This window comes from Schistocerca serialis, chromosome 1, assembly GCF_023864345.2.
Source record: "Schistocerca serialis cubense isolate TAMUIC-IGC-003099 chromosome 1, iqSchSeri2.2, whole genome shotgun sequence".
NCBI lineage: Eukaryota > Metazoa > Arthropoda > Insecta > Orthoptera > Acrididae > Schistocerca > Schistocerca serialis.
Genome location: NC_064638.1, coordinates 825,241,113 through 825,258,645, shown reverse-complemented (window position 1 = coordinate 825,258,645; position 17,533 = coordinate 825,241,113). Strand labels below are relative to the sequence as shown.

General features: G+C 39.3%; 2 protein-coding genes across 2 annotated transcripts in view; one reads left to right on the top strand and one right to left on the bottom strand.

The window, feature by feature from the left end:
• LOC126484516 (receptor-binding cancer antigen expressed on SiSo cells) overlaps window positions 1–9,410 on the bottom strand; it is a 43,646-nt gene extending 34,236 nt beyond the window's left edge. The window contains exon 1 of the mRNA XM_050108067.1: window positions 8,816–9,410. Within this exon, the coding sequence (XP_049964024.1) occupies window positions 8,816–8,980 (165 nt within the window). The 5' untranslated portion in view covers window positions 8,981–9,410. The remainder of the gene's footprint in view (window positions 1–8,815) is intronic.
• Window positions 9,411–9,547: 137 nt separating this feature from the next.
• LOC126484526 (uncharacterized) overlaps window positions 9,548–17,533 on the top strand; it is a 31,096-nt gene continuing 23,110 nt past the window's right edge. Inside the window, exon 1 of the mRNA XM_050108078.1 lies at window positions 9,548–10,152. Coding sequence (XP_049964035.1) covers window positions 9,774–10,152 — 379 coding nt within the window. The 5' untranslated portion in view covers window positions 9,548–9,773. The remainder of the gene's footprint in view (window positions 10,153–17,533) is intronic.

Sequence of the window (17,533 nt, the reverse complement as noted above, 5' to 3'; positions counted from 1 at the left end):
AACTCACAGTACGCTAGTGGGCAATGCTAATCACTAAACCACTCTGTAAGCACTACAGCATGTGATAATATTGCAGAGCCATGGCATAGTTACAGACTGGGAGATTGTTCCGAGAATGAAAACAATCCCTCCGACTGTGGATAAGCCTTGTCTCTACAATATCCTTTCTTCCAGGAATGCAAGTCCCACAGGGAATGCAGGAGAGCTTCTTTGACGTTTGGAAGGCAGGAGGTGAGGTACAGGCAGAAGTAAAGTTGTGAGGGTGGGTCTCATGTCATGCTTGGATAGCTCAGTCAGTACAACACTTGCAGCAAGTAGCAAACGTCCCATGTTCGAGTCCTGGTCTGGCACACAAGTTTTGTTTGTTTGTTTGTGTTTGTGTGTCATTAACAAAAAAAAACACCAAAATCTGACACCTAACATGCTGCCTAGCACAAAAATGACATGATAAAGAAAAAAGAAAAAAAACAAGGGTGGCACGGCATGAGTAACATCTAAAAACTCAAACGTCTAATTACATTCTTTAAAATTTGTCGCCGAACTGTAAATTGCTACATGTTCTCAGGGCTGCAAATGGAAGAGAATCTTGGTACTATTAAAATATCATCCATTAACAAGCTGACTGCATTTAAAAAGTGGATGCATTGCTGCATGCTTAAGATTCCTTGGGTAGATGAAGAGACCAATGATGTACTTCAGCATTTTGGCCACAATCCTGAAGCCACAAGAATCATCAAATGAAGGAAAGCAGATTATTTGGGCAAGTCTTCTGAAGCAGGATGTACAGCTTTAGCTTCATGTAGCTTGTCAAAGGAAAGCTTGAAGGAAAAAGTAGATCTGGTGAGAGAAGTGTTTCATTGTCACTGAATTTCTGAGAGTGGTTCCAGGTCTCAGATACTGGTGCAATGATTACAGACAAAAAAGAAAACGTGACACACACTGGTTACAAATTTGACTTATTGGAAAGTTCCTGGGAAAATGCAATGCACCTGTGAAGGAAATGGTGTACAAGATGCTACTGTGAGCACCTCTACACAATTGTTCCTGTATTTCTAGTTCTTATGAAGCAGGTGTAACACCATGGTCTAAGTTTTAGCTGAAAAGTAATAAGAAGCGGTAAGTTAGTCACAAGAAAGATTGCATTAGTTGCCACGGATTTGAATCTGTCCATGTGGTGACATGTAGGACAGTATAAACAGAGAGATAAATGGGTTGCATAGTGAAGGCAGCTGGCCACAGCAGAAAACAGCGTACTGCACCAATAGCAGTTGCAATGACCGAGGTGATGTCACCACACCAGGGCTGGTCTCTGTTATGAATGACGTGACTAGCTGCAACTTTTAGGGGAACAAATGTACTAGGAAGAGATATTAATAATGCTGATTTTTGAGACAGTGGAGTTTCGTTATTGGCTCATCATCATCTCCGAAGTATTGGCGAGTTCTGCAGTGCCACCATGATGTCAGGGCCGAGCCACAGGATGACGGAGCATCGCCAGCAACAGCCACGAGTTCAAAAGTCTGAGCCGTATCCACCCTCTTTGCGCTAAGTTCCTGATACTTAATGTCTGGGCACTGCCGGCCTGCCGCCACCAGCACTGTATTCCAAGGAGGGTTGGCACCACAGCACCAGCCACTGTCCGATTTCCACCAAGGAGCAGCTTGTCGAATTCTGAGCAGAGCAGTCTCCATGCCCCACCACAGTGATTGCGTGTGGACCAGAGGGCACCGTCCAGAGGGGTCACTGTCATCGTAAGAGAAGCAGTGCACTGCTGAGGTCACAGGCTGCCGGCTGTACATGCACTTTCTGTCAGCACTACTGGGCGACGACACAGCAATGTGGGCGGATGCCACTACATATAAATCACTGACAGCCAGGGGCACCAAGGAGAGGTATGTTTGCCTGACTGAGCAACTAAGTAATATGAACTTAAGGTAATAAAGACACTGTTTGTTGTCCACAGTGTTTATGCTGCGCCATTTTGACCTCACCACACACCTACTGGCCCTTCAAAGTGGTGTCAGAGTGGTCATCATCTCCAGCACTCTTCAGAGTGGTGTCAGGGGTGCCGACTTCGCCACAGCCTACAGCAGAGCATGTGTCACCTCGCAGTGCACAGTCTGAGCCAAACCCACAACATCATTCATTCGGGGCGAGTGAGACCATCCCCCCCGTCCTCCCGTCCCTTGTGTGGTGACAACAAAGGTGTCGAAGTATAGGGATCATGATTACACAAAAGTTACTCTTTTGTAAAATCATACGTATGGTAGATTTATCACAATTCAAAGGGAATACGAGGGATGAATGGTTAGTTCCCGTTCATTGTGCACAATGTAATTCGCTTGAGCATTCTGTCTTTTGTACCGAATCAGTGGCAGCAATAAGTAATACATTCAACTGTCATCATTTTGGATATACAGCAAGATGCTGTAGAGTGTCCAGGTGGCTGAGAACAAGTAGAATTCTAGTAGTGCTAGTGTTGAATATTTATTTTTCTGTTGTGAGAATTATTATTTAAAAACGAATACCAAGGAGGCAAAGACAAAATCAGGGACACAGGGCATCACCCAATATCGAGCTATACAATCATTAGCAAATTAACTGAGGGCAGATAAGATAGCTTTATGTAGCAGTTTGGCAGAGGAAAGTAAAGAAGTAGAGTAGAAATCACAGAGTTTAGGATTAGATCCAGCTATTGCTAACCTGGTATCTCCCTTTTCTGATAGAGTGTCTGATGATGTGTTAGCGGTCTTGGAAATCTTAGGTCATCAAATGACATGGGGGTTTGGCCGGATAGTCAATTGTTGTAGATTGCAAGATTGGATCTGGTGGGTAAAGCAGTCATTCATGTGTCATACAGCAGTATTGCGCAATGCGAGTACGTTTGAATGAATCAGACAACAACTAGAACAGAGGTACAGGAAACAAAAGAGTGCACACTTTTTTCATGAACAGCTGGATACAGTGTCTAGGAGGTGTAATGACTTAGTTAAGGATGTCAAGGAAGGTGTGCATTGGTACCCAAAGATCTTCGCACTGCAGTGAGACTAACACTGGAGTAAGAAGAGATTGATATATGTATAGGATTAAGGGATCCAAGGTAAGTGTTCACTTCTAACAAAGTGTTTTAACTGTGGTTGAATGGGGCATGTGAAGGGGCAATGCTACCAGCCACGGAACAATATTGGGAATAATATTAGTGGTGGTAGTAGTAGGAGTGGTATCGATTGTGGATGAAGTTATAGGGGAAATAGCAAATGTTATCTGAGAGGTGGGGGCAGGGGGGGGGGGGGGGGTGTAAAAGTGAGCTATTAAACGTAAGAGGGAACCCCCAGAGCCTGCAAGAGACTGTTGTCAATGCTGATCCCTCACGAGGAGCATCTATTGTACACAGCAATCCAACTTTATTGTGAACAATGACATTAAGGTTTAATTCACCTAATTGTATGTTTAGTGGAACTGACAAGTAATTATGGATGAATAAGGGCAAGACTTACCAGTTAACGTATTATGTGTATGGAACCACTAGGAGATTATGAAGTTTTGGTCACTGCTTGTTGTTAAGACATTACTTCACACATGCAAGAAAGGGACATAAGTAAAGCAGTACCAGTAAATACAGATAATTTCAGCACTGAAGAAGTTAATTTAGTAAAAGAGACACTGTTGGCCATGTCAGAGCACAAACAGAGGAGTTATTATGAGAATTCAAAGACCTGTTTTTTCCACGAGGGCCACTGCCTGTGATGCCAGTAACTCAGCACAGGATACCAACAGGGAATGACGCACCAGTATATAGGAGACTGTACAGAATACCATGATCACTGCAACCAGTCTTGGAAGAATTTATACATCCACAATTGGCTGATGGAATAGTAGAGCAAAGTAGAAGCCCATGGAGGGGAAGTGGAGTGGGAATAGTAATCATGCCCAAGAAGCTGATGGATGGCTCGAAGTTGTATAACTTCTGTCACAATTTTCGACATTTAAATAGCAAAACCGTGACACACGCTTACTGAATTCCATATAAAAGTGAAACAACAGATAATCTTGGACAATGCCAGTACTTATCTATGATGGATCTGTGAAATAGCTACCATCAGTTACTCTGGAGGACAGATCAAAGACTGCATTTTCAACACCATTGGGGCACTACCAATATACAAGGATACCTTCTGGGTGAAAAATGCACTGGCAACATTCCAGCAGTTATTGGGCAGGGTATTGAAAGAATTAAAAGCAAGTCAGTGTTTGATATCTCTCAACGACATAACTGACTTTTCAAGAGATTTCCAGGAACACAGGCAGAGATTAAGGGAGGTGTTCAATAGGTTATGGGCAGTCCACTAACAATTAGTACAAAAAAATATCATTTTGCATTGGAAGAGGTGCATTATTTATGCCATGTCATTCCAGCACCTGAAACCACTAATGAGTTGCACATCTTTTCTCAGTCCATGCATCTCTGGAATGGTTATTAGATTTAAGTGACCCATCCAGTAGATTAATGAGATGGGCATTGAAACTCAGTGAAGAGGATTATCATGTAATCCACACACTGGGGAAGAGACATGAAAATGCAGAATGATTGAGAAGAAAAGTAGCAATAATACAGACAACTGCAACAATTTAGCATACATGGTGGTTTGTTGTGTAGACACACATAATTGAGGCTACCAGTGGTACTGCCAGCAAAGTTAGAGGACGCAGTGCAGTGTGAATTGCATGATAATGTGTTATCTGGTCATGGAGGCTGCAGAGCGACAAATCGGAGATTGGCAGAAAAATATTGGTGGAGAGGAAGAAAAAAAAGGTGTCTATCAATATGCAAGGAAATGTATTAAGTGTGCACAACATGTGGATCTGAATCAAAAGTAGGTGTTGCTACAAAGACTACCAGACACAACAGAACCATTTAGTTTTATTGGGATGCATATGTTAGGACTGTTCAATCGAACACTGACAGGTAATCTTCATGCACTAACCAAAATAGATCTTTTTCACATTACATCAAGGTGGTACTGACGCAGGACCAGCAAGCAATTACAGTCGCACAAATGATAGTTAATAGATGGATGTTGAAGTTTGGAGTAACAGAGACAATGATCACAGACCAAGGGATGAACTTCATGTCAGATCTAATGGAGGAGCTGTGTTAATTACTGAGCATAAAAAGTTATGAGTGAGTCCACTTTGTTCTCAAATTAATGGGAGAACAAAGCAAGTTTATCAAACAACAGGAAAAATGCTTAGTTATTATGTGAATACACACCAGTAAGACTGGGAGATGTATTTATCCATTGTAGTAAGTGCGTACAACTTCAAAGTACACACTAGCATGGATTTGTCACCATTTGGGACTGTGTATGGAAAGAAAATGCATCGCCTTTCAACACAATTATGCAGAAGGACTGAAGTGGGGATTCAGTCTGTGAATTTGCTAGAAAAGTGAAGAAAGTATGGAACAAAGTATAATGAAAAAATGCCAAAATGCTGGGAAAAAAAAGAAGCAGTAAGGCGAGTGGGTACGTTACCTCAATATAGAGTAGTTCAATGGATAATGCTATCTGGACCATGTATGCCAAAGGGAAAAATAAAGTTTTTGACACTATACCAGGGCCTATATTGAGCAATCAAGAAAATGTCTCCATCTAAAGTAAAACTACAGTTTCCAAACAAAGTCAACAATTGTGCATGATGGGCACCGGTGATTATTCAAAGGAGTTCTAGAAGTGATACAATGGGAAACTAGAATAAAGTCAAAGAAATAACCAAAGAAGAGGAAACAAATGGACACGCAGTGGGAAGAGTAACCTTGAACATTTCATCCTCGATATGCATTAAGACCGAAAAAGTAACTGCTATCTATTGTGTTTTCAGATTTTTGGGGATATTTTGGTTTTCTTGAGTTTTTTGTGTCATGTTATTTCCAATAAGACTGTGTGTCTCTGTAGGGTAGAATCTAGTTGAATTGTGGTAAGTTGTGCTGTTCAAAGACAGCAGGCTTCCAAGGATAAGGGAGGGAATGGTAATCTCTGTCCTCAGGTTGCAGTATGGAGAATGCAAGAAAAAGAATAATGCTTATGTTGGCAATGCTGTACCTCTTCAACATTAATTGTGGGGTAGGGGTGCTAGAGAATCATCAGCTGGACAGATGAGTTCTATTTTCCGGACAACAGCACATAGTATTATGAAGTCTGAAATGGTCCAAAGTCTAGTATTTAATGTATGGGAGATGCACAATAAGGTCAAAAAGCAGTATTTTGGGAATGAATGGTTAAGGGAACAAATACAGGAAGTAACCGTAGTAGTACAGCATCAACCCAGGAGGGTTAGAATAGGATGGTTTGATGCAAGTGTAGGATGTTGAATACTGTATTTGGAACAGCAGACATGAGCAATGCAAGAGAATTAAATAGGAAAGCAGAAGCCACAAGGGATCTAGTGGAGTTGAAGAAGGCAATAATAGACCTGCACTATATGCAAACCACGAATCTGGCATGTGTCGTACTGAATAAGACATGCATGCTCAAGCAGCTAACTACAGAAGTTATGGAATATGGCAGAAACTCAGCTAGGACCCTGAAACAGGATTTGGAAGCAGTACAAGCACAGATGCAGGTACTAGGCATAAAAGTAATGCTATCACACTTTTTACAAACACTGGGGGATAGCATTTGGGATGTAAGGGTAGAACTGATGGGCTTACAGAAAGTCTGGTCTTGCACACACACACACACACACACACACACACACACACACACAAACAATATTTAGGAGGATTGAGGAAGATTCAGAGGGAATTGCCACTGGAGTTACAACTGGTAGAGGAACTGAACAGACAGAAACTGCCATTTTACTATCATAGTGCAGCAGTAAATGTGTCACAAAATGCACAACAGTACACAGGAATAAGGACACCAGTAGCAGGGAAGCACATGATGTTCAGATGTTATACGATGCGCACCTACTTGGTGAAGTTAGTAGCAGTTGGGAAATTTGTGCAAGGAAAGAAGGAGTGTTGTTAGTGGGAGAAGAAAGGGATCAATATATGGTGATGTCCAAAGAAGAGCTTCAGCAATGCCAGAGTGGAAAGATCACCATATGCCCAATGAACGAACTTACAACAGGGAGTACTTCATAATAACACACATCCACACAAAGCTCCAAAAAGGAAAAATAGGTACCAGGAACTTCATTTGTTCTATTCAGCTCAAACAAAGTCCACAATACCCGCACATAGTTCCAATACCCGGTACTGGATGTTTCACTTGACCTACATACCTAAAACGACTCTGAAGAAACACAAAACCAAAACTGCCCTATATAATAAGGCTAACATCAAAAACCTAACCTCACCAATGTAGGTTAAAACTCCATAATACCTACCAGTCATAATGTAACAATCATCATCAACTAATACAACCAAGAAATTCATAAAAAAATTCATTAACACCAATTTCGATAAACAAGACAAACATGCACACTGTACAAACTACACTAAAAATTAAAAATAAAACCATAAAAACATACATACCAACCAAAGTCAACAGGAACATAAAATCAGCAGTCTAGCAATAACAAAAGTAAATATCATTAACAAAATTTCTCTAATGTCCAGCCTACCCACCACAAGTCACAGAACCCTCCAGATGGTTAGCCATAAACTGTCTCACCAATAACACCACATATACTGGCTCCTGGTCTGAGATGCAGGAACTTTGGTCATCATAATACCTTCTCAACAAATCATCTCCACTCCTCCACATACACGGCAATTAAAACTGAATAACTGTAAGAACTTAATTGTGGTCAATCTGTAGCACGCCATTGCAGATGCAGAGACCAGATAAAGAGGAATATTCAGCTCTAGGCACTGCCTTTGACCTGTGACAGCCTTGACCTCAACTGAAGACGGGTTTAACAGCATAGTGCCTTACTGCGTATTTCATTTACTCAGCCACTTATAGGTCAACCCAAGCTTAAATGGACTATGATCATAGAGCAACTTTGCTTTTTTCACATGCATGAATGCCAGAGGTGAAAGACGTGATACATGACAGAAAAAGAAAGGACTGATCAAGTACTGAATGCCAAATCTTTATAGCCTCACACTTACCAAACGCATAGAGTCTTAACAGCAGCAGAAAAATTAACCAACAGCTAATTCATCAAACATGAAAACAACAAAAGTAAATAAATATAAAGATATTAATAAACTAAAGAAACAATCACTTCATCACAAGAACTGAAAGAAAGACTGTTGTTACGTCATTGCAGCAAAAACTACCCGATTCAGTTAACTTTTACTAATCTCCTGTCTAAGAATCTGGAAACTTGCTCTAGGGCCAGTGAGTACAGTTTTACGCTAAAGACTCCTCCTTCAATTCTGAAATTTTCATTATGGCACAGAAATAAATTCAAATCAATGGTATAACATTTATATACGCCCATACATTCTTTAGTACTCTGGTATTAAATAGCTCATATTTCTTAAACACATGTTAAATATTTTTCCAGCGTGTCACGAACTTGAGCTCAACAACCAATAAAAACAAGGTGAAGGACTGCTGGGTTGTTTCATATGTCAATTGAAATATAAGATTCCATAAAGTTCTACTTCATTCTTATGTTCGTATCTCGAAACAGGTGTTTACAGCTACATTAATGTGCATTACCTCTTGTATATCCCATAACTTCCTCTAATCCTATGTACATGTATATACAATGTGTTTATTGCTCTGTTATCCTGAATTCAATTTTTTTTTGTTCTAACACATAGTTTTGCGTAAAACCTTGTATCATGTGTACTTACGTCATTTTCAACCGTATTGGTGTTAGGAACAACACCGACTGCAGTCAGTGGTACGGGGTCACCAGAAAGCCGTCGTCGTCGACGGAGGCAGCACAAAGCACGCTTGACAATGCCGAGAAACATCAGCAACATAGTCTTTATTCTATTGCATACAAACTGAAACATTATTGATGCACAGAATGTCTAAAACAATATGTTTGTCCCTTGATTTGTTACAGTTCTATGGTGTTACACTGCACAAGTAAACATCGGTCTCGTTCTAATTTACTATAAAATGAGAGTATGGAACCTAGGGCAGCAACATACTAGCGGGTAGGCGGGAATACTTGCTGGCGTAACATTTTGCATTCCTTTGCGGACGCAAAATCCCGTGCTTCTGGTATTTACTACAATTTTTCAATAATATCACACAGAATTTTCATTGTCAAATAATAACGCGCAAAAGTTATCATGGTTTCGTGGATTACAACGTTTTTCTCTAATACGGGTAAACTAAAACGTTTTAAACCGCACGTGCCTGGCGGGACTAAACTGATTTAGTAAATGACGGCACAGACGTTCCCGAGATGTAAACAATGACAAACACAAGGAACTCAATCATGTCCTGCCAACCGCTACCACTTACACGCTTCACAGTTCTCTTCTTTTGACCGAATATCGGAGCTCCACGTCTTCGCTTTATAGTTTGTTGACATTTTAACATCTTTGACACAAACAGAACTTATTTAAAGTGAAATAGTCTGCATTAGTTGAAACCTTTCGGTGCCAACTGTTCGAGAAGTTAGTTGCGTGTCAATTGCAGAAGCAGACAGCTGTGAAAGTTTGTAATTAAATACAGACTAAAGTAAATTAATTACATGCTTTCAAGATCAGAATCTGCTGAAAATATACAATGTTATACCTTGAACTTGGGCTGACATGAACGAATTGTGTATAAATTCACAGAAACGCCGCTGCAATGAAATCACGTGGACTCGACTATTGGAAAAGACAGTTCCTCAAAAAGCGATTCAAATACACGGTTGTTTTCGTGTGTTTAGTCGGTATACTCTTCTTATGCTTTCAAATGCTATCACTTACTGCCATCACACATGGTAACGTGGAAAGATTAATCCGGCATTTAAAAGTAAACGTTAGGGGAATACATCCAAATTATGCGTACAAATATGTACCAAATTCCAAAGGAAACTTTGTATGCCACAGTTCGAAACAAGAAATAGATTTTCGGCTCGTGAATGATAATTACTGTGACTGTCCAGCAGACGGAAGCGACGAACCAGGAACAAACGCGTGCAAGAATGCTGTGTTTCATTGTGAAGCTGAGGCTAGTCTCTCAAGTACGTACTGAAAGTTACGTTTAATTACTTAGTGGCAGCAAGACATATACTGTAAGAAGTGTTTCATCAAGTAAGAAAACCAAGCAGCCAATTTTCATTTATTTGTGCGCTAAACCATTTCGCCAAGCAACCAAACACCTCCTCCCCTATGCTAGTTGCTTGTGTTACAGATAGTTTAAGAATTAATTGATTACCGTAATGTTACCGACCGATATGATGGTTTAAGACACTGGATTCACTTTATGGGAAGCGGAGTAGTTATCTCCGCGCGGACTTTGTATGTACCGTGTATTAAGGCTGTTTTCTGTTCCAGTCACGGATGGTGTATGGGAGGAATGCGCAAGCTGTTATTTTTCTAACTTTCTCTAGGTGGTAGATACATAGCAGGCCGAAGAATATGCTGTTTGCCGTGAAAGGTAGTTTTTGGAGTTCTGTAAGCAGGTTCCCAAGAGAGGTACACGCCTTTCTTACAGTACCTGCTTTTCAATTTCTGACACACACACTCTTACCAGTCAAACAAGTGTGGGACCACTGTCACTGTCCTTCCATATATACTCCTTGATGTCCCCTGTTAACTTGGTATTGTTCTGATAACTTGATCAGTAGCCTATTCAAGAATGAGCAATACAAGTGTTTTGGATAATTGTTTTATCTGTGTGTGTTACATTCTCCGACATTTTCCCCATCACGAAACTTGGCCTATCATTTGCTTTACTTATAGCCTAGCTGAGCTTAAGTTATTGTTTAAATCCACATTTGTATGACATGCATGACTTTGTGACTCATTAATCCCATAATCAAAGGATACCATTCTTTCCAATGAAAGGTATGTCTCAGTCCTTGCACCAATCTGATATTTTGACAAGATCTAGCCTGATATTATTCAGTTTTTACTGGATAGAATTTCCTCATATACAGCTACATCACAGACAAAAACCTTGAAATTGAAAATAATACTATCCGTTACGTAAAATTCGGATGTCAGGACATATGCTACTGAGGATTGTGGAATCAGATAATTAACTGCTTCTGCTGTAAAAGATTTATTGGGTCAATCACAAGTAACCATTCCAGGCTACTTGTGTAAAATATACAAACAGCAAATTATGACTACTGCTAACATACCCATAACTATGGGGATTTCTTTATGTTTTTGTGTACACCAGGAGGCATAATCCATATCATTTCAGGCAGGGGGTTACCTTCATAGTCTAGATGTTATTGAATTTAGCATATGCTAAAATTCAGGAGTAAGTAAAAACAGGTTTTTTTGTGTTCTCCAAAAAAATTCCTGCCCCAAGATACAGGCCTCCAAAGATGACACTGCGAACACCACTTTGAAGATGCAAATTTTGGAAAAATTTTTAAAATGCTTATCTCTGTAACAGTCTAGATATTTTGTTAGTTTTTATTTGTAAGATAATTGCTTTATAATTGCAATGGTATCCTCTGTTTAGATGTATCTGTCACAGTTCTTTTACTTCACTGTCTGAATTTTTTTATAATTTATAGAATTTTTTTTTTTTTTCAAAATTGCCAATCTAGAAAAGTTTTTTTTCTGTTGATTAGTACCATGTAGTACTATATTTTCTGTAAAGGAAAGTTTCCACTTTCTTACGTTAGACAGGTTTTATTTTAAGAATCTTTTATTTATTTATTTATTTATTTTTTTAACTTTCGAGGGTAATGCATGCTTTCACTGAAGTTGTTTCTTACTAATTTTCTTGTTACAATGTTTATCTCTATTGTCTTTGTTACAGTTATGTCTCGCCACTTTCTCTGCTGCAGTTATATTTTTCACTTTCATTGTTACAGTTTTTTTATACTTTGCTGTAGTTTCGTGTCAGTTTCGTTGTCATGGTTGTTCATTGCAGTTTTCTGTATTGCAGTTGCTCAGTGCTAACTTGTTTACTGCTAAGGCTTCTAAGAAATCTGAGACTATCTAGTGATTTCTTTGTTTTTGTGAGGAATTTGCCAGTTGACAAAGTTGCAGTGTGTTTTGTGTAAAGGACTGTTTGAAATGTCTTCTGACTGGAGCCACAGGAGAGTGAAGTGTGCTGACTACTTGCATATCGATAAAAGAGTGGTATATAAGACCAACAAAAAAAAAGACACTTTGCCCAGGTTGGGAGTAAGTGTTCTCATTTGAAGACTATTTCAAAATGAAGATGTTTCCAGTGACGACTTTTTGTGTTCTAAATGTTTTGACCGAATAACAACAATGATAGTATCTCAACAAAGTGAAGCCTCCCATGGTGCAGATGACGCAGAATTGGCATCAATAGAGGAAGAATTAAATACCCTGAATCAGTCAACTGCAGAGGCAAGTGTGTCTAGTCATAAGCACTATGCATCAAGAAAGTGTAGAGAATTTACTAAAGTTATGCATGAATACACTACAGCAACAAAACTGACCACATTCTTCAAAGTAAAAATTTCATCTTCAGAAGAAAATGAACCAAAGCACTCTTGCACTTCTTGCCAGGAATTTTTCACAAATATCAATTCAGCTGTTGAATATTGTGAATCCTACAGGGAAAAGGTGCAAGTTTTAACTATTATTCCAGACATACTTTCAAAGAAGTACATGGTAGACAAATCAAGAAATGTGTGGTCTCCAGAACGAGTCTTTGGAAGACCAGATCCATATTATGGTCATCCTGTAGAAGCAGCCAAAGTTCAAATAGTGCAGTCATTTTATCTGGAAGATTAATGGCACTGTTCTGTGTTCTTGCTAGAGTGCCAACAAAAAAGACACTATAACTGTAACAGTTGAAGGTCAAAAAGTTGAGAAAGTGAAGAGGTACATGACTTGCAGTATTAAAGAAACTTTTGCAATTTATAAGAGCAACTACACAACTTCACATATTGGAAGAACAAAATTTTATGCACTAAGACCTAAGTGGGTAGTTCCCCACCCTCCTAGAGATATCTGTTTATGTCTGTACTGCGCGAATTTGAACTTTGTGCAGTAACTTTGAAGAACTTAATGGACCATGTGACATACGACACCTTAGTTGGGTATGTGAAGCTGTTAGTAGTATGTGATGTAAAACAAGAGACTTGTTTATTTCAAGAATGTGGCGACTGCACGGGAAAGGGAGGACTGTCTTTACTGACACTTGGCCTGGAAGACGTAGCAGATAACTCTGCAGAAATTACATATGTGACATGGGAGGGGGGGGGGGGGGAGGACACAATTAAGAAAACTGTTGTCTTTGACAGTTTCATTGATGAACTTGGCAAATAGTCAGTGAAAGCAGTAACACACCACACACCAGCATCTGAAGGAATTGCAACACCACCACACTGCAGAAGTGAAAGGATGTGTACAGGCTGAAGAACTATGTTTAGTGCTTCACTGTGATTTTGCTAAGAACTGGTCTGTAATTATCCCACAAAAAGTACAAGGGTATCATTGGAGTAATGACCAGGTTTCAAATTTTACAGGAGTGACATATTTTCAAAACAAGACCACAGGTGTTGCAGTTATGAGTGATGACACAGGAAATGACTCGGCACATGCTTTGCTAGCAAATTCTTCAATTGCAAACGGGGGCAGAGAAGATCATCATTATTTCTGATGGTGCTCCTAGTCATTTTAAAAATCATTACCAGCTGTTTGAATTGAGTAAGTTGCTTGTGCCAACTGACTGGACATACAGTGCTGCTGGTCACGGGAAGGGGCCTTGTGATGGTGTAAGAGGCCTGCTGAAGCACCATGCTACAAAACATAATCTTTCCAGACCAAATACAGCTGCAATTCAGAATGCTGAGGATTTTACGAGGGTCGTGAAATCCTACACATCCACAGCCCTCATTCATTTGTCCAAAGAGGAAATCAAAGAATTCCGGAGCAGAAAAAAAGAATGGTCCAAACAAACTACTACTGTGAAAGGAATTCAGAAGATACGTATTTGGATTCAAAGTGATGGGCAAACTCATATTGCACGTAGCCTGTAAAGTGCAAGAAAGAAGACATTTCATTTGTTTGGCCAATACCCCAGAAACAGCAGGATACACAACCTGAGAAGGGGTGTGTGTGTGTGTGTGTGTGTGTGGGGGGGGGGGGGGGGGGGGGTTGTCTGACTGACTGGCTGCAGAGATCATAGACAACAGGAAGATACTGAAACTGTGGAACATATTTTTAATTCATTGACTGGCTAATTTCAGTACAAAACAGAATGCACAGAAGTTGTATAAATTGAAACCTTTGTCTTTGTCTTTGGACCTTTCACATACATTTTGAAGTCATTCAGAATGCTTGAAAAATGAGTCTCTTACTCATCTTTCAAAACTAAAATTCTGTTAAATAAGGCTAGGTTTTGACTTATGTGGGCTGTTATGTGATATTGTGGTAATAAAGCAGGTTTTATGTATGGCAAAAATTTAAATTGTTTGTAAAACCTGTTCAACCTAAAAGTGAAAGCTCTCTTTTTCAGGGAATGTAGAACTATATGGTACGAATCAAACGGGAAAAAATCAAAATTTTATGGATTGGCATGTTTGGAAAAAAAATTTTATTCCATAAATTATTAAAAAAGTTCAGAACCCTATAGTAAAAGAACTTTGATAAATAGGTCCAAATGGAGGATTTCTTTGTAACAATAAAGCAATTATCTTTCAAATTAAAAAAAAAAAAATCTAGAACTGTTCCACAGATAATCTTTTCCAAAGTTCGCATAGTCAGAATGATATATGAGGTGTGGCTAGAAAAAAACCGGACTAGTACTGGTGAAACAATAAAACGAATGCAATAAGGCTGAAAGTCGCGTGGCATGTCACGTGACTCTCGCTCCGCCTACTGCTCGAGTTTCATCTGCCTCCTGCACTCAGTCTGCCCGTGGCGTCAGTTTTAAGTAGTTGACGTTTTGTCTGTGCGTCGGAAAATGTTGAGTGTACAGAAAGAACAGCGTGTTAACATCAAATTTTGTTTCAAACTAGGAATATCTGCAAGTGAAACGTTTGTAATGTTACAACAAGTGTACGGCGATGATTGTTTATCGCGAACACAAGTGTTTGAGTGGTTTAAATTATGTAAAGATGGCCGCGAAGACACCAGTGATGACACTCGCACTGGCAGACCATTGTCAGCAAAAACTGATGCAAACATTGAAAAAATCGGTAAACTTGTTCGACAAGATCGCCGTTTAACAATCAGAGCAGTGTCTGAGTTAACAGGAGTTGACGAGGAAAGTGTTAGGCAGATTCTTCATGAAAGTTTCAACATGAACAAAGTGTGTTCAAAAATGGTTCCAAAGTGTCTCACAATTGAACAGAAGGAACGCCGAAGAATGATTTCTTCTGACATCCTGGAAAACATTGAAAGTGATCCCACCTTCTTACAAAATGTTATTACTTGCGATGAATCGTGGTTTTTTACTTACGATCCCGAAACTAAACGCCAGTCGATGCATTGGAAAACTCCTGGTTCTCCGTGACAAAAAAAAGCACGAATGTCAAAATCGAAATTCCAGGCAATGATGATTGTTTTTTTTTGACATCAAAGGGATTGTGCACATTGATTGGGTACCAGAGGGACAAACAGTGAATCAGCATTACTACATTAGCGTCCTGGCTACCCTACGTGAGCGAGTACGGAGAAAACGGAACGATTTGTGGAGGAAAAAGTCATGGATCCTTCACCAAGACAATGCCCCAGCTCACAGTGCGTTGTCAGTGAAGACGTTTTTGGCAAAACACAACATTACCATCTTAGATCATCCACCCTACTTACCTGATTTGGCCCCCTGTGACTTTTTTCTTTTCCCTAAAGTCAAGTCAGCTTTGAAAGGAACTAGATTTGAGACTGTTGAAGCAGTAGAAGAAAAAGTGACGGAAGTAATGTATGGACTTACCGAAAATGATCTGCAGCATTGCTATGAACAGTGGAAAATTCGTATGGAGCGGTGTAGAGACCGAGGAGGAGAGTACATTGAAGGAGATAACATGAAATTGTAAATAAATGTTTTTTCCAGCATCAGTCCGGTTTTTTTCTAGCCGCACCTTGTACGCAGTGTAATCTCTGGAGGGCTGTTTCCTTCTTAGTCCTTCATTTTAACATATGCTAAATTCAATAACATCCAAGACTATGAAGGTAACATTTTTTTCCCAGCCTGCCTGAATTGATGCCAGGAGAAAAATGACCACTATGAAGAAAAGCTACTGCTCCTTCTCTTCTACAATGTAGCTGATGCTTTTACCCAAGACTTAAGGCAAAGCATTTAAATAATTTATGTAGATTTCGAAAATAACCAATTATTGATAACATAATGTAAATAGACAGACTGACTTCTGTCAGTTATCTATACTGGCAGAATCAAGATCTGTTTAACATAAACTTTAGAATTATGCAAATATTCTGATGAAATGTAGGCATGTCTGATGAGGAATGTCTTTATTTTTGATTATATAGAGATTTTCAATCTCTTGTCTGGGGTGTGCTAACAACCTGTCGTAGATTTTTGGACCAGAACATAAAACTCCTTTGTGAATCCTCGGTGGTAATTCATGGTCTGTACAGAAATTATGTCCACTTTTAAGATTATAACAGTGAATTGTATATTTAATTTTAAATTCATTTTTGTTATTAACCACAGTTAAACATTTAGGGATTATATCATCGATATATAAGCAAGGGCGTACCCAGGATCTGAGCTGGGGGGGGGGGGGGGGGGGGGTGGCAAGTCATACTAGTCTCAGGAAACAAGGACTCGAGACAACATACAGCACTTCTTATTAAATAAAACAGTAAACCAGTGAAAAACTGCTTTTAATAAACATTTTAAATACAAGAATGCACTTGTACAATCCGAGAAAACATGCAGCATTTCTTATTAAATAAAACAGTAAACTAGTGAAAAACTGCGAATATCTTCGGGGGAGGGGAAGGGGAGGCCAGTATTCCATATAATTACTTACCAAATTTAAAAATGTAAGTTGGTGTCATAATCTACTCATTAAAAGGTGTAATCTTATGTTAAAAGGTTGTACACAGTAAGACAGGTACTACATTTAGAAACTGTGTTTGTAACTCACCATGCACACATACTCTGTGACATGCAACAAACTTTACACACAATTTCAAACCTCTATGAAACTTTTTCTCACTGAAACTCCCACAAAACAGTTTTTGGGATTCATATCATTTTACTTGAGTACTACATTACTACTAACTCTACTCACAAAACGTTTTGCAGACAGTATTCATGTATGCACGTGAACATACCTGCAAAATTATGTCATTGTGTGACTCAAAATTCAGAAGATATGACAACATAAACGTCGAACTGCTTGAAAAACTAGCTTAAAAAAAAAGGGGGGGGGCATAAATTACCCAGACTGCACTAATCCAGTGTTTTGATAATGAGAGCACTTGGTG